Raw genomic sequence first — 25,156 nt, forward strand, 5'->3', positions numbered from 1 at the left:
ATCCTTTATTCCTCCACATGGCCAGGAAAAGCAGGTCTTGTATTGACATTAGAAATTAGATAGATAGATAGATAGATAGATAGATAATTTGCTGTATAGGGAAGCCACTAATGGCTTGTTCGTGATGAACCTGCCATAGCCCTGGCTAAAAGACCTGCATCTTTCGGTTGTGGCAGTTACATCCTGTGCCTTACGATGCAGACGTTTCACACTCTGCCTCTGCTTCTAATGGTCTTTATGCATTACCTCTGCTCTAATGGCCTATCTGAAGGCTTTTTGGTACCTCATATTGGAAATGGCAGGCAGGATCATCTTCACAAGTGTGTCTGGTGAATCAACATCCAACTAAGGCCTGGCCTCCTCTACAGCGACTAGTTACAGTGGAGAAGGTACAGACCATCCACAACATGCAGCCAGCATTGCTGACTTGGTTATTCCAGAAAAAGCAGGGAGGGGATACGACTTCAGAAGAGTACCTTGAAGGCACAGTGCCTCTTTGAACTTCTTTCTGGTATGGTGTGGCTGAAGCTTTTTCCTTAGCGTATGCTTATTACAATATCTTAATTGCTGTTTTGTGCTTTGAGTAGGGTGCAAAATGAAACACGTTGCTAGCAGTCACTTTTTATACTAACAGAAAACTCCAAAAGGATGTAGCATGTAACTACTATTTTTCATTACAAGATTTCTTTGATGTTATCATGTGATGATCGACCAACCAGAGAAAATGAAGTAGCAAATTTTTCTGATCTGTACTATTTTAAAAGCTGTATATGTTGTTCATATATATACAAGTTGATGCTCCATGCCTGTCAGTGTTCAAGAGGCATTTTGATAATGCCCTCAATAATATGCTTTAAGTTGTTGTTATCAGTTATTCAGTGCCTGAAGTGGTCAGGCAGTTGGATTTGATGATCTTTGTAGGTCCCTTGTCCCCAGTAGGACTGCACTATTCTAAATTCTAAATTCCTTCTTAGTATCTGACATTACATAGAGCTTTTAAAATTGCTTCTGTTACCTGCTTTCTAATCTTCCTGTCTTCCCTTGTGCTGCAGGATCTGAGGGAAGAATGTATAAAGCTGAAAACGAGAGTTTTTGATTTGGAACAACAGAATCGAACGCTAAGTGTGCTTTTCCAGCAGAGAGTCAAACCAGCTTCTGACCTCCTCCTTCAGGTAGGAAATGGCTTTGCAGAAGGAAAGCTATGAGCTTTTTATTTCTCACAATTATAAAATTCTCTTCTTCTCTTCTTCTCCTTTTCTTAAGGTTATGTCAATAAGCAGGAAATGACAGTTGGTAGATTTAATATATTAGAAGAATGTCAGTTATCTATAATCTAATACCATTGAAACTGAAAGTGTACACCAATGAGTTATGATTATATATTATGGGCAAATGTGGAAAAAGGAGTATACCTGTGGAGTGACTTACTTTTTCAGTGCTTCTTCACTATGATAAATGGAATTATATGGGTTCATTATCCCTCTGCAGGAGAGAAACTCAGATTCCTTAACATTCTGCTTGATGGTGAACAGTGTAATTTCCTGCAAGAAGACAGCCCATTTATTTAACTTCTGCCATATGTGTTACGAGGACTTAAGTACATCTTCACAAGCTTACAGAGATTTTTTTTTAACCTTTCATGGAAGGATATAGCTGAGGAACCAATTGACCCATCTCCCACTCCTTGGCCATTCTGGAATAATAAGAGATGTTTCAGTATCCCTTTCGATTTGGCAAAGCCCATTATTATGAATTAATCCATCTTTTTGACATCCTTTTGTAGAAGTAGAATTGCTTTGCAGAACTTCCAACAAATCTGACCGTGAGCTAGAAGAACAGTAAATGGAGACTAACTAGATTTTGCAAGTTTCAAGCAATGGGGCAAAGTCTGGCTTTGGCAATACACGTTACTTATTATTAGAGAAAAAAAATCATAAATTTGAGGGGAGAAATGTGGGCAACTCACCTAGTTAAATGATATTAAATGTGTGTCTTATTAAAATCCTCTGATGCTATGCATGTATATCTTGAAGTAAAATTTAGCCTTTGCACTGTCGCTCAACACCTGACAGCTGCTAACTCTCATCACTTTGGGTTCTTTATTGAGGAGACATTGGTCTGCTCACCAACTGGTGCTTAAGGGCAAGGAATCCCCACCGTGAGAGCAAATAGCTGTGAAACTCTAAAGCACAGGCAGAGTGGTGCTAGGTCACCATCACAGGGATCTGGGTTCTTGCATTGTCCTCAGATTCCTCATTTTGTGTTGGTTTGGGTATTGCTAGGTCAGGACCTTCGTTCTTTTGTTTTCTTCTCTCCTGCCCACTGCTTTCCTGACTGTTTGTTCATCCTTTGTAGACTCCTGGTTGTTGTGTAGGACTGATACCTCTGTATTTATTCAGTCTTTAATGCATCCATTGCAGCATGCACGTTTATTGCTCACTTCTGGTTTTGACAGTCCCATCACTTGCTCCTTCTTCCTGTTTTCTTCTTTCTTTCTGTTTCCAAAGTACCTAATTCTAGTCAATGTTACTGGGTTAACCCAATGTATCGGGTTAAATTGCAGAGAAGCCACACATTGCCCATTACTTACTACCTAGTTATGTGGCAACAGTAAGGCCAGGTTATTTTGGGAGCGTTACAGAAGTGTAAGATAACATCTGAAAAGCAAGTGGGATCGATGGTTTGACTTCAGTTCCTTGAAACTGGATCGTGTCACTGCTGCAAAAGAAGTTGAAAGGGATGAACCTGCACCAAGTAGAAGAAAGGACTAAATGATGTAGTAGGTTTTAGAGAGGGATTCAAACTGTTTTACATTCTTGTCCCTGCACAGTTTGGCAGGCAGATAATGTGTGTAGGTTCCCCCCACGCCCCTCACCCCTGCCCTCTTTTCACTGCTTTGTCTTTTTTGCCAAAGAAGAAAGAGAATTAAGATCATTCTTAAGGTCCATGTTGCACAGATGACAGCAAAATGGGTTATGTCCCCATACGTGCTATCAGCAGATTTTAACCCCCCTCTGGGGGGGAAAAAAAAAAAAGAAAAAGCAGCGAACAAGTTGCAGTGTACAGGAGAAAATGAAGAACTTCTGTTAAACCACTTCCTATGTCATTTTTACAGGAAAAACAAACAAACAAAAAAAAACACACACAAAAAAAAACACCAGTCAATTAGTGAGTTTCCAGAAATCTATTTATTCTCTAATTTTACTCCAGACTTGAATTAGTGGTGTGTCATCTGTGATCTTGTAGACTGAGATGTAAAATCTCAAGAAGACTGGACTGAAATTAAGCAAATATCGTTGTGTGCCTATAAAAAAAAAAAAAAAAAAAAAGGAAGAAAAGTTTGGATTATGTCTTTTTGGAAATGCATAACCGCAGGTTTAGAGCAAGAACTAAATATTTGTTTAAATCTCTCACTGTACAGCAGAGTACTAAATATGTGCTTAAGGACATCACTGTTAATTCATAGCCCTGATCAAAGTGAATAGACAAATACTGTTGGGGGGTGGTGGTGGTGTTACTTTTAACTTTCCTGTACTGTCTGATACAATGAAGTTTAATCTTATTTACATATCGATCTCATCCTACGAGTATTTATACTCACTACAATCACAAATTTTCAATAATGCTGCAGAGCCTAAGCTAAAAATAAGTAATATTAGTTACTTTGTCTGCATATCATCTGTGATTTAGTTGTATATTACCATCAGTTCGTCCTGTGATTGGCACTAGGAAATTCTTGTACAAAAGACTAAGCTGATTTTTAAATCATAAACATTCTGAGTATATCAGATTTCAACAGAAATATAGATTTCTTAAATAAAGTAAAATAGATTTCACCATTACCCTAAGTTTCTTTGTTATTTCATTTTAAGCAAATAATGCACAATTTGTCTTCTTAGAAATCAGTTTGTTCACTTTCTTTCCCAATAAACAAATTGACTTAAATGTTTTGAACTTGACTGCAGAATAGTAGCCTGTGTACAGTACTGATTGCACTGTGTTGTTTTTCCTCGTGCTTCTCACACAGATCAAAGGAAAAACTGATTGCTTCCAATTTAAAAACAAAATCATGTAGTGAAGGTTTTCATGACTGCTTCAGGAATCCTTCACTGTAAAACTATTATTGAAAGTATTACACTCTCATGCATTTACAAGAAAAGTAAGTACTCATGAAATTGAAGGGCCTAATAATATTTTAAAAGAAATACATGTGTTTTCTTGAGGCATGTGATTAAGTAGATTGCCGTATAACTTCTTTGCTGCTAGAAATTCTGGTGTACTTACTGCTTGTAGTGACTGTGATACAGAGGACATCTCATTCCTGTCATGAAAAGATTAAATAACACAGGCTCTGATGCAAAATCTGAGGAGGAGAGAGAGATAACTCAAGCTTTTTTTTTTTCATCGCTTCTTTTGTGGATGATTTTAAGAGCTACCCTGTCTTTCTAGGGACATTCTTTCTAACTGAATGGTGTGATTTACAAAGCCAGTATTAGGGTTATTAGGGTAGGTAAATAAGGAGGAATCTGATCACCAGTGGATTTTTTGTTTTTATTTTTGTTTTATTTTATTCAACAAATCTCTCTGAAATGGCTTTCTGAAAATTTAGAAGCCTTGGAAAAGTGCTTCTGTCTCAGCACCATCTGAAGAAGAGGAATAGCGTTAGTTAGAAACTATCACAGAGGAGTGGCTTCTGCCAAGACAGCTTTCATTTTCCTCAGTTGATATGGTTGCTAAAAGGAGGTGAAATTCTGCCTGTCATGGCAAAAAAGGTTTGGGAAAGAAAAGCAGGAACTCCATTTTGGTGAGCTGCCTTGTATTTCATCTGGCACTGGGAGAAATAGGTGCGAATGACCGACTAAGATTTAAAATCAGGTGGAGTGGAACTCGTTGGAAGTGAAAAGGCAAATTTGTGCAGGTGATGCACAGAAGATTGATGAAGAGTTGAGGTATATCTAAATAGAGGGTGAGGGTAAGAAAAAGGGTAATGGTAGGAAAAAGAAGCAGCCTTAGATGAAGCCTACCACTTCTGATTTGCCCATGATCATGAATAGCATATATGAAATAGGTTTAAATGTAAATGTTAGTATCACTGTATTTCTGTCTTTGCCTTTTTTTTTTTTAATACATGGTGCAGTGTTTTGTTCAGAGAAACTTAAAACTATTAAAATAACTAAATTACAGACTTTTTCACTTTTTAGCTGTGGCTTCTCATACAGTTGTTTGACTTTATTGGGTATAGACTGCTCGCTCTTGAGACAGATCTTTCACAGGCCTTTTTTTTCTAGTTAGCCCTCCTTTTCTACTCATACCTGACGAAATAATGATTGCTATCAAACCTGATTCTAATATTGAATATTTTTCCTTTGCAACAAGGATGACATTTATAGAGTTTTTGAGAGGCAAAAGGGGTCAGGGTTTGCCTTCTGATAGATACTGCGGTCGTTTATATAATGTATCTCTGTTTACATTAAAAGGAAAATGTTTGTTAGCTGAACTCTTCTTGTGGATAAAATTCTTGTTTTCACTTTTCACCCAGGAGGTTGCTGTTTATAAAGCAGGCAGGGAACTTACAGTGAAAGGTGTTAAAAAGTGCAGAGTAGCAACATTTATTGAATTGATTTACTTGATTAAATAAGTAATAAAATTTTCATAGTTGGGAAAGCATAAAATAATATTACTAATCACAAGATTTACAGTATCTCTGATCCCAAACTGTATTTTCATTGCCTTTTTATTCCCGTAATAAAAATGCTACTTTACCAACTCCAGAACAAGGTAGGGAGAACTCCTGAAGCATCCATTTTCTCATTGTGTTTCTCTGGCTAGATTAGTTTCATTTATTACTCACGGACCATCCACATTGTTTAATTTCATGTCTAGGATTTTGTTCAGAGTGCTCCAGCACAGTCTGCTGAATCCTTAGATTCAAATAATAACTACTTTGTTGTAACTGCATTGACATTAGCTCTTGTAATAACCTGACAACTGCGAGACATATGAGATAGACTGTAACTGTACGCACTTAGATGGAAACAGTTGTGCAACTTAGCAGGAAGGGGTAAATTACACTGACGACATTATTATATATGAGAAGGAAAAAGGGCAATTAATTGCCCTAACACCTGACAAAAGGAGATGGAGTATCTGGCCTCGGAGCCTGACCTCTGGTTCAGACATCGTTAGACATGATGATGTCTGAAGGCAGAAGGTTAAAATTGAAGTTGCATCACCTTCCAGCAATTAGATATATGAAATGGTTAAGTATTTCAGAAAGAAAGTATCGGAGGGTTTGAAATTAAAGCTAAAGATCATCACACATTGTTAGAAAACAGTTTGTCAGCAGTCCAAATCTATTTAAATAACTGGATCGTTACACGCTGAGCAGCAGCATAATTCCCGTCTGACAGAAGCCAGCCACTCGTCCTGCCTGCTGCCTCTGGGCTCTTCAGAGAGCACGCAGACTTGAGACCGAGATCAGCAAATTTGTGTGTGAAGTTTGGAAACTCCCGCAGTTGACCTGCTTATTTTCTTACTTCTCTTCCTTGGTATCCATCAGATTGTCAGGGCACTCGTATTTGCAAATCTTCTGAAACTCCAACTCCAGAACAGACTGGCAAATGGCTTTTTTTCTCAGAAAATATTAAAATAAAAATAAGGCCTAACAGCCTCTGTAGTGATACATAATACTCTGTATTTCATCTCAGCTTAAATCACCAGCATGGAATAATATATTCCATATATCGGAATATATTATTGAAACCATATTTCTTGCCCTTTTTACAGCTCCACATACATGCTGAAGAAATGTTAGAGAAATAAAGTATGCCTGAGAGCCTGCTGTTTAAATGAACGGGTGACCAAAGTCAGTGATGAGAGAAGGAAAGAAAATATCATCCTCCAAAGCAAGTCCATCTAACCTCCCTAAATTAAGCTGCGTGACCTCTAGTTTTGAAGGAACAGCGATAGGAGAATGCTTGGAAGAATTAGGCTAGGTATCTGATAACCTGACAGCTCTAGAAAAAGGCTCTGAGATGAGCAGATTTTTGGGAGAGCACCTGGCATCGCCGGATGTCATCCGCAACAGTGGCTCCCTACAGGCTGTCTCTAGTCACAAGGACGTAAGCTGACAGAAACAGACTTATCAAATAGTTCAGTAGAAGGGGACCTTACAAAGATCCTCGAGTCCAACTGCCCGACCACTTCAGGGATAACCAAAAGCTCGAGCGTATTAGTGAGGGCATTATCCCAATGCCTCCTGACCACCGACAGGTTTGGGGCACCAACCACCTCACTAGGAAGCCTGTGCCAGTGTTTGCCCACCCTTGTGGCAGAAAAATTTTTCCTCGTGTCCAGTCTGAACCTCCCCTGAGGCAGCTTTGTGCCTTTTCTTTGTGTTATATCACTGATTACCAGGAAGATCAGAGTGTGAAAATCATGGCTGTGTTGTGCAGACTTTCAGAAAGCTTTGTGAGATAGATCCCTTGAACCAAATGGCTGAGGAGGCCTTTCTTGTCCCTCAAGAGTACTGGTCTGTAACACAGGAGAAACCTGTCATGCTCTTTTCTAACTAGGGAAACTGTAAAACTCTCATTCTGAAAATAGAACATTTGCCAAAATGCTTTGCTGGATCTAAATCTAATTCAGGCTGATAAAGGAACATCACACACACACACGCACACACAAAGAAGTTATAGACTGTGGCATGATATATGAAAGGAGAGAGAGGGTATTATCCTTCACAGCATTTAAAACTAAAGCAAGCAAAGCACAGCTAGGTGTTGAGTGGAGAAGGGTATTTTTATTATCAGGGACTTAGATCAACTTCGCTGATAGGTCTGACCCATCTGTAATTTGTGTCTTGGTGACCTCCCTTCTTGTCAGACTGTTAATCCTTATTTCAGTACCTAAACTCTTCACCAACGTGCTCTTAAACAAAAAGAAAATAATAACTAAAGCTCACAATGTGCTGAAGAGCAGAGACGGTCTTTCAGAGTAAGCATATGTCAAGGAAACAGTGGGGCTGTGCTGATGTGACAGGCCTGAACAAAAGAAGTAAGATTTTACTGCCTATTTTTTTAGACAAACATGCAACTGATGCTGAATGAACTGTAGATTTCTCTTTATTTTATGCATGGATTTTTATTATCAGTGATGATACACATGATGGCAGGAATCCAATATGGCATTTGAAACCCTGAGCGAGTATGTAAGCAGAGTCATTAAGTACAACAATGTTTTTCAAGGCTTTTCCTATCATTGTGTACATTCAGTAAGAGAATAAATCTAAGACAAAAGTTAAGAGTCCCACAGTACAAAACAGTATTTCTGTATTCCAAACTTGCCCTGTGCTTCAAACTTACAGTAATAATGAAAAAGATGACACTTTTTTTTTTTTTTTTTTAATTTTCTGTGGTTACATTTAACCTATAGCAATGCTTAACTTAGAGAGAATAACCCACCGGATGCAGTTGTTTCAACCTGTGCTATTTGCTGACTGTATTGGTAACTTACTGTGTTAATCGTTGCATGAATGGTCAAAGTGTAAGTATAGAGGCTGGTTACAAGGAATGCTTATCATAGATTGGGAACTTTGAAAGCTCTTTGGGTTATTCATGCCTTTGAATTTCGTATGACCAGCATCCTTTTCTTTTTTGGCTGATATAATTCAAGTTTTGATTAAATTTACAATGTTTTTGTTATGTTAGGTGTATTTAATCAAAAATCATTCATTCCGGTTTCCTTTCTAAATGGAAAAATCTTTCTCATTGAAATTCCGATAGCAGGAATTAGCATGTATTTGTTCTAATGCTATTGCAGTGTACGATACGCACACTACAAGCCACGTGTTACATACGGAAGTGTAATTTTGTGTCATCAGGTCATTTCTTAAAGCTTCCTGATTTTGAATTGCGCAGTGGAATAAAATAGTAGCCACTGCAGGCCCTTCTTAAATACTATGTGGATAAACAACAGGTGTGCTAGATAATTGTTGTTTCATCATGGTGCATATTTCACACTCCATAACTCCCAAATGAATTACCAAAAGAATGCATAAAATTAAATGATTCAAAGATTTTGAGGCCTTCTTCCTGTGGCAAAGTGGAAATCTATTGAAATTCTAAGGCAGTATAAAAGCATAACCATTATTATTACAGACGTGTCATGTTTCTCCTATTGCTCTAGTGGAGCTAAGTGTGTAGTTTGTTTTCCTAAAAGACTTTGAAACTTAAATGAAAGACAACTACTCAAAAGTATGCATATATGAAATAAATAACAATAAGTAAATGATTAATTTCATTTGTAATTTTACTACACTTAATATGTGTGGAATTTCATTTAAAGTGTACTTCAGTCATAACTGTGTTTCTGTTACTGTTTAAGCATAGTGGCAGAGTTTAAGGACATGAATCAATGTGGAACTATGTCTCCTTTACTTAAAAAGTAGTGTGCCAGTAAGTGCTCTACTTGGTAACATTTAAGCATTTCAGATTATATCAGGTCAGTGTAATTTGCTAGTAATTTTAAATTACACATTCAATCAGATGAATCCAACATCATGCTAAGTGGTTTTTAGCACATAAAATTACTCAATAAGTATTTTCTGTTGCCATCTGTTATGAAAAGAAATCATTTCCCTGGCATGTACTCTGTATGTTTTGTGTACTTTTATGTATACTGTGCATGGAAGAAAGGGTTGGTAATTAAAATGAAATGTTATTCATAATGAATCATAAAACACCTACTGAATCAACCCCATCTTTTAGTATTGAATTTTACTAATGCTCTCCTTTGTTTCCCAAATGACCTATCTTCTTTAATGATGGTTTGGATACTGGTAAGATTCAGATCCTCATCCAGAGGCTGTGACACTATTGACTACGTCTCTGTTGACTTCGCTGAGAATGTGAAATACTGTATTGCAAGATAAAATCAGCACATAGATGCTCAGTGAAACTGAAGAGTCCATTAGTGCCTTAACTCTTGTATTACCATCTGGGTATCTCTTGATAAGGGCAAGCTAAAAGGAAAAGTTACCTTTGTCATTAAATCTTTAATAATGTGATATTGACAAACTTGAGTCTTACTGTATTTTTAGCATTTTTAGATGGCATTCCTGCTCATTTCTGCCTGGATGTGAGCAAGCCCTGTTTCATTAGTCACTAACAGATGTCTGGATGCAGGGAGGAGCAGTGATTCGTCTGTGTCCTGTACGCATTACAAGGGCATCTTGAACATTATGAATTAAACTCCATCTTACTGGGTTAAAAGTATGAAAACCAGAGTGTCGAAGTAATGACATCTGGAATTAATATCAGTGCTTTAAAAACTCAAACAGATACCACTTTTCAGTTCCTTCTTCTGGTATACACCTTCTGAGATGAATTACTTCATTTTGTAGTGTTTTGATTCTAAATTTATATAGTCAGTCATATTTTAAAAGCAGATATACTTCATCTAATGTTTTTAAGTTTCCTTTTACTTACTCTTAGTCCCCCCCCCCCCCCCCCTTTTTTTTTCTCTAAATAAGCATTGCATCCTCTTCCTGTTCTGTAGATACGTATATGTCTAGGTAAAGTTATTATGGGTTATAGACAATGTGAGTGTGAACATGAATCAGACATTAGCATTGTATTTTAGAGGTTTGCTTAAATTCATTCCATTAAATGGTCCTTAGGAGGTTCTTGACAATAATTAGACATATGGGTACTCAGCTCTGCTACCAGTCTTCACCAGTTCATGGGGGAATAACAAATGGAATTAACCTTTAATTTAGGTCTTTAGGTCCTTCGCGTACACAGGCCTAGACTTTCAAGTATTCAGGCATTTCGCTGAGCTTTCTTAAAAATCTGGCTCCTTATCTGGTGCTGAACCGGGGGCTGACCCTTTTTGAAATTCCTATATAATACCTCCTAAGCTCTGCTTTTATCTACGGGGAAATAATGATCAATTCACAAGGTCACAGATTCCTAATCAAAAGTTGGCACCGCTTCTTCCGAACACATACAGCTGCCGAAGGGGTCTGCAGCTCTCAGCTTTCCCATGGTAGAGGTAAAGTTCATGGCTGCTTCGAGCCTGGGGCAGGCTGCCTCCGGGGACATTCTGGCAGCAGGGTGGGACAGGGACTCTCTTTAATGTCATCATGTGCCAGGGCTTGGCACTTGCAGGGCTGGTCCAGGTCCTGCACAACACTTAGAGGGCACTGTACTCGCAGGAGCACAGTTTGGCCCAGGAGCAATGGCTGATGGTTTTTATTTTCCATTTCCATAAGTACCTTGTATCCAGGCATCCAAGAAAACCACTGTAAAAAGGCTCTCCTTATTTGAAATTATTCTGCCAGAGCCAAAAACAATGCATTAGTGTTGGAGAGAAAATATGTATGTAAAAGCCTTAAACTAACAATAACATTATTTCCTTAAATCCTCCTACCACTTTTAAACTCTTTTCAGTCCAGCTGGCATTTCAACAGTTTCACCAAAAAAAAAAAAAAAAGAAAGGGTGGAGGGATGGAGAAACCTTTCAAACGCGTAATTTTGAAGCAAGGAAAATGCGACATGTTCAACATTAACCTTGACAAATTCGTGCTCCTGTCATTTAAATGAATGAACCTTTCCAATGTCTAGCTTGCTGGACCTTGAGAAACAGCAGTGAGGAAGGACTGTAAAAATGATGCTCATCTCTCTTAAATTATTTTTTCTGAGTAAATGAATGATTTCAGTGCAAACCAAATAAGGATGAATCTGCTCGCTTGAATCACCTGTTCACAGCCAATGAACTTCCATGTGAAGCAGCGTTCACCCTCCTCTGTTGCCATGTATTGATCTAAAACATCTTCCCCGAGCCTTCTCTCGCCTTTTCCTCCTACAGGCAAAAGGTTAGAGTTAGATAATAGTATTAATTTTCCAGACATCTGCACATGTTTTAATAGCCTTTAGAAGGTTTGAAATGGTTTCTGTTTGACCACCACAGGGCTAAAATGCCATTAAGACTTAGATTGTAGCAATACATAACAATCATAGCCCCGTAGTTCAACCTGGCAATAAAAAAGCTAATTTATTTTATTGTAGATTTAAATTAATGTGATGAACTCCTCTCTCAACAGGGGCTGTAACACCATTCTTACAAAAATGCCATTGCCCTCCATATTTTCAAAACCAGATAAAAACCTCTGCAACAAACCTCGAGTATATTTTTGTTCTGTGTGCTTTTGAGTGCTCGTACATGTGTTTGTGTTCACATAATGCCATTCCTGAAACCATGTTGTTTCTTCTCTCATATCTACATTCTTACACTCATTTTTGTCTAACATCTCTTTGCTCTTAGAGTCAACAGAAAGAAGGTGATTAATAAATCCAGGGCAGTGTCCAGTGTTAACCTTTTTTATTTTATTTTTTTACCACCCTGAGAACTGGTATTTTCTCATGGGGAAAATTTTTACTAGTTAGGTAAATTGAGTTTAAGATAGCTTTTAAAAATAGACATATGCTGTTAATAAGGATAATTTTGAAAATCTGTGAAAACAATTCTTAGAGTTCAAACAATTCTTAGAGCTCAGACAGTTTTCATTTCCAACTATATGCCAGAGGAAAGCTTCAGCGTATCCTATTATAAAGTGATAAAGCAGCATTTGATAGCAGCAGCTTCTGTGATAAAATGATCATGGCAGCACTGAGAACGAATCTAATAAGGGAATTGATCTGTAGATTCCAATTCTGTAAGAGCCAACATCGATCAACATAAATGTCAATAACAAGATCGTATTGAGGTCTGCCTAATTCCTTTAGATGATTTTGGGGCATAGTCAGAAAGTGAATGTGAAAATGAGTTTTAAACTGTAAGAATCACAAATTCGAAGACCAAAATTATTTTGTGCTACCAGGAATATCTCCGGCTGTCATAATATCAGTGATCAGTATCAATTTAGCAGCATGTTGAAATTAGTGAGTAATTTAATCAGATTATTATTGATAACGCAATTGCAATTGTCTAAGTGACACTAAACCGTCAACAACTTCCATCTGTACTTTCATGTTAAAGCATTTCTTAAATACAGTGAAATAATAACACTCCACCTTTTCACTGTTAAAGCATAGATAGCATGTGAAAGGCATGCCATAAAAGATTAATGGCATTGTTCTTCCTTGTCACAGAAGTTTAGTATAAAGCTGTTTTCTAGACTGATTTTGACCACGCTGAGATGTGAAGGAAAACTGGTGTTGTTTGTGAGCAGTGCAGGAAGGGAAGGCATCAGAACGTGCAGATTTCTGCCTCCACGCTCGGATGTTCCTATAATTCATAGCACCAGCATGAGGCTGGCATCCATTTAGCAAAGTGGAATTAACATATGGATTGCTATCAGATCAATAGAAAGGTATTTACAAAAAGCATGTACTGCTCTGTACCAAATTAATGAGAAAAAGTGAAAATATAAACTTAATAAGAGGCCTGACTCTTCTACAATGCTATACTTGCAAAACTGCTGTTTTACCATACTCCAAGGAGTCTTCCATGAGAAAGCTTGTTGAAAACATTTATTTCATTAATTGTTTACATTCTGAGTAGCTGATTACCAGGTCATTGATGTAAACTGTTGACTTTACAGTAATTACAAACCACAGGGAACTTTATACGTACATTTTCCTAAGAAATTAAATTAGCTCCTTTTATTATTACTGCAATATTTACAGGCTCCTACTGTAGTGCTATTAAAAACACATTGGAGTCTCAGAGCTTGAGAACACTGATAGAGTTATAAAAACAAAACTAGGATCAGGGAGGATTACTTTGTGTCTTTCAATGTAACTTTTATTTAAAACAGTTTATGAAAATTAATGAAACTAAGGGATTTGGAAGAGGAGTAATTTTAGGCTTACAATAATATTGCCAACTCTGTGAAGAATTCAGAGAGATTATGTTATTTATGTTTATGCATCAAATGTCTGCTTAATACCTCCCAATTTATACCCTAGGATATAAGTTTTCAACCTTCTGAGTTCCTTACTTTGGAATCTAATTGACTGGTTTTTTCTCTCTCTGAATGGTTTGGTAATAACAGAGAGCAGCAAGCCTGGAAAACTTGAAGTAGATGCAAGTGAAGCCTTTGGTTTTTTTTTTTTGTGCTGGATTTGCCTTGTTAACAGGATTTTCCGATGTAGTTTTAGCACCCTAATCTTCTATACAAATGTTTGTAATATCATACCTGTGTACTTTGTCTTGGACGTTGTCAGTTAAGTCTCAGTGAACTTGCCTGGAGGATTTGCCAGCAAAACTGACAAACTGCTGTTATACTGGGTATGAATTTAAAGTCTAGCATCTGCTGTATCCCCAGACATCAAGTTTTTTAGCAATGTCCACTTAGTAGTAGGGGAGACAACAAAAACAAATGGCAAAAATCAAATCAGAACTTGCATGGAAATATTTTTATTAGATTAATAGAAAATTCAAATCTGCTTGACGTGAAATTTCTAGAATAACTGGAGGCTGCCTTTTTTGTACCAAGAAATGCTTTTGCTTACTGAAATGTGTTTTATAGTTGATCCTTTAATATTCATATTTTCTATAACTCTTTCCCCTGTTAACGCTGGGCAATACTGTAAGTTTGTGATTCTGTTTCCTGTATTTTACACAGCCAATAAATAAGGCCAATAAATACCAGTCTCTCGCTGCTTGCTCCGAGCACTCTGAGAGTTATCCTGGGGTTCACTCGCTGTGGATTAACCCTCTCCTCCCACCAAAAATAAATCCAACCAGCTGTAGTGGCAGGTCTCCCACAGTACAGGAGCTGAGAACCCTAGCAGCATCGTACAGGGCAATGAATTTCAGGTAATCCATCAGACAGACATTAAAACAGAACAGAGTACCAAGTGTGAAAGCCAGCGTATTTGGTGGTGCTAATTACCACAGGGTGTAAGACTTCTAAGTTGCTTTGTCTATTCCAGACAGAGCTGTATAATGTTTCATGTTGTGTGCTTTTGCCAAATATCAAGTACCTTTGCTGAGTGCCTGATCTATTAGAAATGGAGCCTTTAACAACAAGGAAAGAGTAAAAAGAGTTTTGTGTGATGCGTTAGCTTTACGATGAGAAGTTGTGCGTGCCTGCCGGTGCAGAGGCAAACTTGTGTATTGACAGCTTCTTGATGTCTAAGAAGTGATGAGCGTAGAATAATTTGGGGCAGGGAGGAGCATTTGGAACAGACAGAGGCTGTTAGTTTCCCACTCCACGTTTAGCCCCAGTCCTGTACAAGGTTTGGCTGGAGAAGGGAGCTCCCTGACAAGTTGGCTGCACGGTGCGTGTTCTCCCAGCCGTCTCCTGTGACTAGCTCCCATTGCCCATACTGCGGAGCTATATTCACTTTCTCCAGGGGATGCTCTGCAGCAGCACAACAGGCCAGAGCAGAGCTATGACAAACCTCTCGTTGCTCCTGTGCTTCACCCATACCTTGCCCTTTTCTTTTTCCTGGGTGCTTGTTGGTGCAGTATTTTGTTGCTTAAGGAAATGCACAGGTACAGATTGGTTGGTCACTTTTGCTATAGGTACAAGTGAAAATACGAGTCTAAGTATTTGTGTCAAAATACTCTCACGTAGTCCTATAAAACCTGGTCTCTTTCTAGCACTTGTTAAAAATATAGAAAAGCATACCCTTATATGGTTTGTATTGCATTGAGCTATTCTGTGCAACTTATAAGATAAGGCTGTGTTTTATTTTCAGAACGGGTGGAAAAATTCGTTTTATTAACTGCCTATTTCTGTGAAGAAATACAAGAACACAATTGTGAATAGGGGACCTTATTTGATGTAAAGGCACTCCTGAAAAGTGGTAAAAGAGGACCTAAACGCTTCTTAAAGACACCCTGAATTCTTCAGCTGAAGCACCATAATGCTGGACTTCATTTTAGTCTAAAATATTTATCAGAGAGAAACAGTCAGAGGTAATGTCATGCTGTTAGGGTAAATGATTGCAAAGCAGATTATTAGGGAATTAGAAGGAAAAAAGCATGGATATTTCCACAGTGAAATGTCCTTGAAATTAACCTAAAGGATACAGGTATAAAAAGGAGTATGAGGTGGTATAAATGATGCACAAGAACTCTGCTAGGAAGCTGCCTGTCTTCATATTCCATAGACAGCTGGAAGGATGAAGGCAAGTTCTTAACCAAGCTGATTTACTCATGTAAAGTGCTCAGTATGCCAACTGCTATTGCCATTATAAACTGTGAAATGTTCTGTTTATAGGAAGTGAGCAGTAGGAAAGTGAGACATAATTCTGAATTTTCTATTAAATATATAACTTCTGAGAGTTGAAATATTTATCATTTTATTTTCATTGCATCAGTTACATACGATGAAACGTCAGGCATTGCTGCATGCACACAGCGTAGGATTTCAAGTGTATTTCCCATGTTAGTGATTATTAGAATTAAATACAATGGAAGCAGCTTTATATGGCATTCACTTTTGCTTCATAGTTGGCTGTTTTCTGTTGACAACAACTTGTTCTGCTCACTTTAAAAAGCAGATTTACCATATGCCAGCAGCACGTGTATCGCAGTCTCTGATTTGTCTAAAGGCAAAATCTATTTCTGCTTTCAGAAGTTGAACTTCATTTTATTATTTTTCCATACACTTAACATTCTCCTTTATTTCAGAGTATCTAGTGTATGAGAAGTTCACGCTTCATGCTTTGAATAGTGTGTGTTCTTAATCTAGCTAACCTCTGACGGAATAGGTGAAAGTTATTCTCTCTCCATCTGAATCCCTCTGCAGTGCATCTAGGGACGAAAATGCACTTAGGGACTGAAAAAATCAGCATTCAGTTTCAAGACAGATGTTATTTCTGCATAAACTGGTATTAAGTGAATTGCATACCTAATCATAGATATATATTTGGTCTGCTATCTTCCAGGGTGCAATGGAGATTCAGTATGGAGTGCTATTTCTGTAAGACCTTTGAAACTAAATCTCATCCTAGGTGGGATTAATTCATCACTGGGCTCTGCTTTGGATGGATGTAGCAGTTAAAGATGAGCAAGGGATCAGGAGTGACAAAGTCACCTAGCGAGAGTTCTTGAGCCTCTGTCACAGCTGTATCAGCACTCTTCTCGTGTTGTACATTTTTGCATGTTTTTGGTAGAGTTACTAAGGCTTGCTTATTTAGTACAGCTGGGGTAGAACCTGGTGTGTTGCTGCCTGTGGATTTGAGAGGAATCTTTGTGCAGAGAAGTATTAAAAATGGGTGGCGTGAAGGCTGCAGAAAGGTATTCCCTGCCAGTCCTGTTGCAGCAGCTGCTCTATATGGGAGAGAAGTCCAGAGTTTGCCTTTTCAGGGTTGTGATGCCCCGGATAGCAGCAGAGGTGAGGGGATGCACCAAACAAACATTTGCAGCTCTGGCTCGGAGCACCGGGATGAAAATGTCTCTCTCAGAACCTCGAGAATTTCTTTCTTGTGAATGATGGGCTTTGGCTCATGTGAGAAAAACAAAGCCAATTGATTTAATAGCAATTAACTCATCCGATATTGGAGAGTCATACACAGTTTGGCATAATTCATTGAAAATTGTTCTGGCAATGCTGCAGGCCATTAGACATTTTAAAAAGGAGATGGGAACTGATAGATATTCTGTACAGATCCAGTCACAAGGCACTGTGGAGTCTCCCTGTAATACTGCCTCATGCCAGGAGGCTGGAGCCTTCTTTTATCTTCCTAGAAAGCCTTAATAAGGATGTCGCTGTGGGGAGGGGGGCTGGCCTTCTGTCTGATGGATTGGTTATCTGCTGCCAGATAATTGTATTTCCTATTGCACTTGATATAATAGGTTTCCACCTAAATTATCAATTACTTTGTTTTTATTTTTTATGTGGGTTGCAGGACTTATTCTTGACTTTGAGCCATATTGCTCCACCTTGGCTGAAAACACAAGCAAGCCGGGAGACAGCCCATGGCAGTAAAGCCTGGGAAACCACGATCTTGCAGTCGAAGGTGGAGCTTTTCTGCCACTGCTCACAGGCAGCCGCAGAGATGCCCTTTCCGCTCTGCCTGGCCTGTGCCTCCCCACCAGCTCCAGAGACGTGGCTGCAGCCCAGCCACGATGCTGGGAACCTTTTTGTCTGCACCTGCCCCAGCACTGCTCAGCACAGAGCAATTTCTGAGCAAATGGGTCCAGCCCATGCCGTGTTCACTTCCGTAAAGGTTTTCGGTTCTGCAGTCCAGTGCTCCTGATGCTTTCCTGTTTTCAGAGGGGCCGAGGCGTCCCATGCACAAATACTGCCCAGTTTCCCCTTATCCCCGTAGGCCACCAACTACCTCAATGCACCCCAAATGGGGCAGATGAAGTGAATTTATAGTTATAACTCTTTGGTTTGTATTTAAATATTCGTTTAAACTGATGTGGTCTTTTCTGTGAAAGGCAGTCTGTGCTGTGGTCAGCCTTCTGTTGCACTGCACTGCGATAGCATCAACAGTGATTTTCCCATTGTGTGGTTTTCAAGGCAGCAGTGACTCCTTGATCTGGGTATGTGACCATCCGAAAATAACTACAAAGGACACGGTACATTTTGCTTATCTGAGAAGAAATCAGCATCAAGTTACATAGTTAGCACAATCTGCTACTTGATTTTAAATGGATCATAATGAGATTTTTTTAACAAATAGAGTTTTTACTATTTTTGATTTGGAAAATGGAGAAGGAAGAAAAACAAATAATTGAAAGAAAAACAATTTTCTTATCATTTTTCTTCTGTAATTGGATGACTTGCTTCAGTGCTGTGCGAATGTATTTAATTAATGATCTCAAACTGTGCTCTGCTGTTTGTTAATGCTAGTCATTGTGCTGGCTGCGTGTCTGTTGGTGTCTTTGCATATGCATGGGGGGGATATTTCCAACGTGACGGTCTTTCATTTGATGCAGAAATATAATCACATTGCACATCTCGAAAGCATTTTCCTGTGTTTCAGTCTGCTGGTTCACCTTTGTTATTATAGAGTCAGAGAGCTGAATGCTGGCAAAGACCACTGAAATGTAGCATGAAACGTGCACAGCCCGGCCTGCCCAGTGATGGAGCCAGTGTGGTCGAAGCCCCGCAGCCCCAGGCTGTTTGCAGCGTGCTCTGCTGGGCTGTGTCTTTTCACCAGCCAGCTCTCAGGCCAGAAATGTTTGTTTTTTCTGCCTATTCAGAGGTATTAGATCCAAGCAGGCTGACCTCTGCTCTCAAGTCTGACATAGACAATAACAGCAGCGCACTAAGTCCCACTGGATGACATTGTAGGGTGTATTTTGTTCCCCTTACTGAGATGCATACATGTCCCCATTTAAGTAATGAGCTACTTCAAATGCTTTGCTGGAAAAATGGGAAGACAGTTTTACAACTGTAAAACTCCTATAGCACTATTTCTAGAATACTTTGGGGAAAATAGATGCTCAGGTATAAATGTTCATCCATCTCAGATGTCCACTGTCATCAGTTCTAATGCACAGATCTGGCTATAGTAACTCGCACTAAAAATCTCTGGAAGCGAAAATCAGATGGCTGATTTCATCGGAGAAAGTGATTCCTCTGCCAAGTGCAAGCACAACACTTGTTCATAACATCAGGTTCTCCTGTTTCAGAAAATAGTGGAATTTTCTGGTGGTTCAACGATGCACTTGGAATTATTGTCAAGAATAACACGTGTACTAAGTCAGTAAATCTGTGAGCTTGGGAAGGCATTTTACCTGGAGCTTAAATCTTGAGCAAACACCCAACGGTAACTCTACTAATAACGTTTTAAAGGGTACACACTGAATAACTAGGGAATAGCCATCCCTGGTGTTAAAAAACACATAGCCTGGATGTACTTAATATTTATAATAAAATGTATATTGGATACTGAGTGCCTGTAGCATTTTAATCTACTCAACAATATGTTGGACAAAATACGATTCTACAGAGCATTGATCACTGAAGCTATTTGCCATAATCTGCAGCAGGACAGCACCTCCTGAAGAGCCAGCACATAAAACCTGTATGAATATGTAACTCTTGAGAAATGATTCCCAAATTACTAATTACTGGTTAGAAAAAAAAGGATTTGCTAGCATATCTGAAATGCACCTGAAGCACGGCACGCAGATCCAGAGGCTGTAGCAGTGGCCCTGTGGCTCTGCCTGTTTGGCTTCCAACAGATGAATTTCTGCAGCGGGTACCAGGAGAGCAGGCAGGGTAAGGTACCACGTTACTGATGTTTCGGGGCCCTGCAAAGAGCTGCCTTGTCACTGTTACTTCTGTGCCGTGAGGAAGGACTTCAGTGGGTACAGGTTCTCCTTCCCTCTTTCACCAAGTTTTTTGGATGGGCAGAGTGAAGGGCCACGCATGCAGCCTCGAAAAGTCTCCCCCCTGGTTTACATCCTTTGCAAGGAAGGGCACCTGGAGCCATGCCAGGGCAGGGGCTGTGCTGCTGATTCCTCCAGGTGGAAGGTGTTTTGGGGTAGGTTTTTTTTTTTTTCTTTTAAAGTCCTTTTTCATTGATCTTGGTGGACTGTGAATAGGATCCATACTGCCTGTTCCATGATATGTTGGTCCAGTGACTGACAAGACTGCAGGTATTTCTTCTGGTAAAGTCATTGGCCAAGGCATTCACATAAATCATGGATTTTATTGAAACTGCAATTAAAACAAATCAGGTTTAATGCACACTTGAAAGCCTTAGTAATTGGTATACAGGTGAATATGGAGGAAGTGGCACCAGCTTAGTCGTTCTTCCAAGCAAAACCGAAGGAAAGAACAGTGTATATAATCGAACAGCATCTGAATATTAATGCACAAAATCCTCTGAGTCCCTAGTTCCCTGATGCAATTATTTTCTATTCACATTAATTGTTCCTAACAGATGACATTAATGACTTTGAGTTAAAATGTGTGCAAGGGAGGCCTTCAGCAGATCAATGCTGTTTAAAAATTGGGTCACTTTTGCAATCATTCATTCAAGGTGTAGCAGCTCGTAAATAAAACAACATTAACATGTTGATTGATTTATAAATGTTAATTTTGTAGTTCATTTTTATGCTTTTTCCCTGAAACCTGTCAAACTCTATGGATAGTGGTGGAACTCATGTTCATTTGTCATTGTTGCATATTAAATAATGATAAGTTGCAAAACAGAGACTGGAAGAAAAAGTATGGTTTGTTTTAGATGAAGAACAACCTGTTCTTCAGACAGGACATCTGGAACAAAACAAGCATGAACAGCAACACTTCGAATTAGAACAAATCCTCTTTTAACTCGGGGTCTTCATTTCCCTTGAAATTTAACCACAGAGTTTGGAATTTTAAAAATGCTGATCTGTTGCATACTTGACAAATGCTTATGCTTTGCTCATTCCCTTCTAACCTCCCCACCACCCAGAAACTCCATTCACGCATCTTAGACCTCTCGTCTGGGGATTTGCTTTCAGAAGTAGAAAGAAACAGAAGCTTGATGCAATCGCGAACTGCTGATGCTCAGATCCACGTGAGTTTTTGTGCTGTCCTTGTATTCCTCGTTCGGCACCTTCCTTTTCGCCTCTGAAGTCTGATGTCAGGGATGAGGCATAAAGCCGATCTCTGAATTGAAACACTGTTGAGGCAGATAACAATACTTCTTCTTCCTTCTGTTCTCTGAAATTCAATATTGTGTCCTCGGTTGATATAGTAAGCAGATAGTGTCACTCTGTGCAAAAAAGCATAAATCTTAGCAGTGTCCCCAAGATACCTTTCTGGGTATTGATTACATCTCAGAATCTCTGAGAAATGGTCAAGGAGCTTTTTATTAAAGCCCATACACCATATTATTCATCCACTTTTATGATATATTATGTATGAACTTTTAAAAATTCATGGGCTCTGCTTTTTTTTTTTTTTTTTCCAGATAGAGTTAGCTTTGTGCTTATTTGGCAAAATCTTAGCCAGTGTGGCTTTCATGTTTCATTGTCAAAGAGAAAAGTAGCTTAAAAAACAAAAGTCACATGAAGATAGAGAGGAATAAAGAGGACAAGAACAGAACATTGAACCTGTGTGTGCCTTTGATCTCGAAGTGTAGTAGCGTCAACAAAAATGTAATCTCCTTTGTAGTATGTATTATAATGAAAAGGCATTGTTTCAAAGGTTCACAAAAATGCTAACAACCCTTTGTATGATATGTAATTAAGCCTTCAGGTTAGGTTTTTCTAAGTATATAGTTTTGTCTCTTTTATAGTCTGATTCAGTTCTCTGTGATGTCTAGTAAAAATTAGGTATTTAAATTGTAATATTACATTTGGGCCTTTGTACTCCAATTTTGTTAAAGGTAATGATTTAAAAGTCATGATTACAAAAAATTAACATTTCACCATGTCAGTTAATAAACCCATATACATGTTAAATGTATTTAATTAATGCATCATAAACATACAATTTAAAGTACTTTCTGAGAGAACTTAGAGAATAAAGGCAAATTGCCAGAGAATATTCCAGTCCTTTTTAGTAATCTGAATGCAATCTAGATGTTGGGTAGACACCCTAACTCGGAATCTCTAATGGCTTGATATTTTTTGCACGTTTTCTTATCTCTTCAACAGTAAAGATGATTACAGTAATATACTGTTCTTTTGCTTCGCTTGTATATCCTCTTTTCATATTGTTAAAACTACAGGACCTTTCTTCTCTTTTGGTGCAAAGGAAACTGAAATAAGGGGATGGACAGGCCCACACACTAGCCAAGGTGATAGGAAGGGAAGGCAGTACTTTTCACTGTGCTCCGATCTCTTCTTTTCTCTTACAGGATATTCTTATAGGAAAGGATTATCCAGGCATCCTTCCCTTCAACACTATGATGGCTGGGACATAGCTTAGTATAAAGGGCAGAAATTTGACATGACGTCTTTTTCCAGTGCCACAGCTGAAAGGCACTGAAATAGCCAGAGCGGGCATATGCTGCCATTGGCCTCTGTTCAGTCAACCTTACAGGGAACGACGCCGTCATGGCTGTGGCAGCTGATGAGAGGGTCTCCCATGGGAACCACGATGTCAGAAATAAAGTGTAATTTGTCTCCACAAAGCAAAAAGTCTGTTTCAGAGCTAAAAACAAAGGCATCATCCTGCCTCTGATGCTGAAACGTATTCCTCCCCGAGTTCACAGATTTAAAGGCTATTCCTCCTGCATCCATTTGACTTTCTAGGAGAACATGTACCAATAACTCCCAGAGGTGAAATGTGCTCTTGCTACCTCTAAATGATTTTCCCATTCATAAGTTTGGCCTGTGACATAGAATAATGATTTGCCCTGTAGTTACGTTTGTCAAAAACAGAACATTATTATGTCAGCTGAGCAATGAACAGCTGTACTGATGAACTCCTCAGCAGTAAAAATTCTGCTCTCCCATTTAACCAAAAGCGGTTCAGCCCTAGTAATAATGAATGGGAGGTTGTGGAGGAATAAGTGAAAGAAATGAGCAGAAGTCCAATAAACATGCTAGTGTATGAGAAGTGAGTACAAACTGAATGTTTTTCCAGAGATTTGCATGAAGCAGCTGCGTCTGTTGCATGTACAGTTTTGATATTTGTTTTGTGGATCCTATAACTTCAGATTTCTTATGACTTCCTGAATATAAAGGTAAATTTTTCATCTATGCAAAATTAATTGGAACCTATATCCGTGTTCAAGAAGCAATAAATATTTGAGGTTGCACAATCATACTCTGCCTTAATGAAATTCAAACCAAAGTTTTATGAAATAGAGTTGTGTCATTCTTTCTGGTGTTACTGGTAATTAAAACGATGTCAGATTTGGTAAGGAAACTGGAGAATTGCCTAACAGGATGGTGCAGGCACTTAACGTTAAAGAAGCTCTAACATTGTTAGGCACAAGAGTATTAGTTTGGAAACAAATTAAAGTAATCCTAGATACTCCTACGGAGGTTTAATATTTTACCTAAAGTGCTATCTGCTCTTCATTACTCTCTTCCTCAAAGCTGGCACTTAGTCACAGTCAGCTGAAATTGCATTTGGAGAGGGGCGATAACTACACAAGTACTAAAGGCAGCCATAAAGTGTCAATAAATTGCATAAGCAAGAGGCTTCAGCTGTCTGCAAGTGACACAAAGATGGATTGTCCTACGTCAGAGAGTTTCTTAGACAAAGCTTTGAACTAGATAGGAAACCAAAATTAGACTGTAATGGAGAGATTCCATTCTCAGTGGACATTCTGCTTGGGATACTAAATTAATTTACCTTGTCTAGGGTGTACAGCCTCATCTGTTACATTCCAGGGCTATAATGCAGTTGTCAAGATGTACTTGTATTCTTATAACTTTGTTTTCTGTATCTTACTGGAGCATGCTGCTTATGTACAAAGCATAATTCAAATAGACTCAGAATAATCTTTAGCAAAAGAAGAGCACAATACTTGTTCAAGAATAAAGGAAAAAACATGGAGGATTGTGGCTTTTTCCCCTGACAAATGAAAATATTAGCAATTTTTAACTTAGTTCTCTGTATGAAAATCACCAGACACTAATGGCATAATAGGAAGGTGTAAGTAGCTTACTTGCTTTTCTTTGTCCTTCTTAATCAGGGGGAAGTTAAATGATCTTTTTCCAGCCATAAGATATTTCTATTTCTTCTCATGTTTTAGGAATGCCAGCAGAATCTGAAATCCAGTATACCTGTCTTGAAATGCCAGAGTCAATTAAATACGACAGGTCCTAGCCGCCTATATCCCCGGAGCAGCTGCAGTAGCAGTGAACTCTCCCTCTCAAGTGCTTGCAGTGAATATTCCAGTGGTTCCTCCTACACTTGGAATGATGGGAAGACATGCAGCAAAAGGGTAAATGAAATTAATTTGCTTCATTCGTTAGCTTAAGCTGCCTTTCAGATTATTATTTTTTTCATTTTCTTCCTTCTTTTGTATTTAAAACAGTTGTCACTAAACTCAGGAGTTCTCTCCCTGCCGTTTCCCTCCTCTCACTCTCCCTCATTTATTTTTTTTAACAATTCCTTTATCACTCCAATTTGCTCACAGTTTCCTCATTTATTCTGACATTTATTCTGTCTTTTCACAATCCAAATTGTTCTTCTCCTTCTTTATCTTAATCCTGCCATTCATATTGTTCTTCCTACAGGTTTTAAATCCACTGCAGCTTTCACACCAGTATGAAATCCTGTATT

At 38.6% G+C, this 25,156-nt stretch overlaps 1 protein-coding gene across 22 annotated transcripts in view; it reads left to right on the forward strand.

Moving 5' to 3' along the window:
• Positions 1-25,156, forward strand: part of NCKAP5 (NCK associated protein 5) — a 439,736-nt gene that overhangs the window by 352,802 nt on the left and 61,778 nt on the right. For all 22 annotated transcript variants that reach the window (XM_083841922.1, XM_083841921.1, XM_083841907.1 and 19 more), the window contains 3 exons: positions 1,053-1,172; positions 21,381-21,485; positions 24,624-24,815. In XM_083841922.1, coding sequence (XP_083698048.1) covers positions 1,053-1,172; positions 21,381-21,485; positions 24,624-24,815 — 417 coding nt within the window. The remainder of the gene's footprint in view (positions 1-1,052; positions 1,173-21,380; positions 21,486-24,623; positions 24,816-25,156) is intronic.

Source organism: Anser anser (assembly GCF_964211835.1).
Source record: "Anser anser genome assembly, chromosome: 6".
NCBI classification, from domain to species: Eukaryota; Metazoa; Chordata; class Aves; order Anseriformes; family Anatidae; genus Anser; species Anser anser.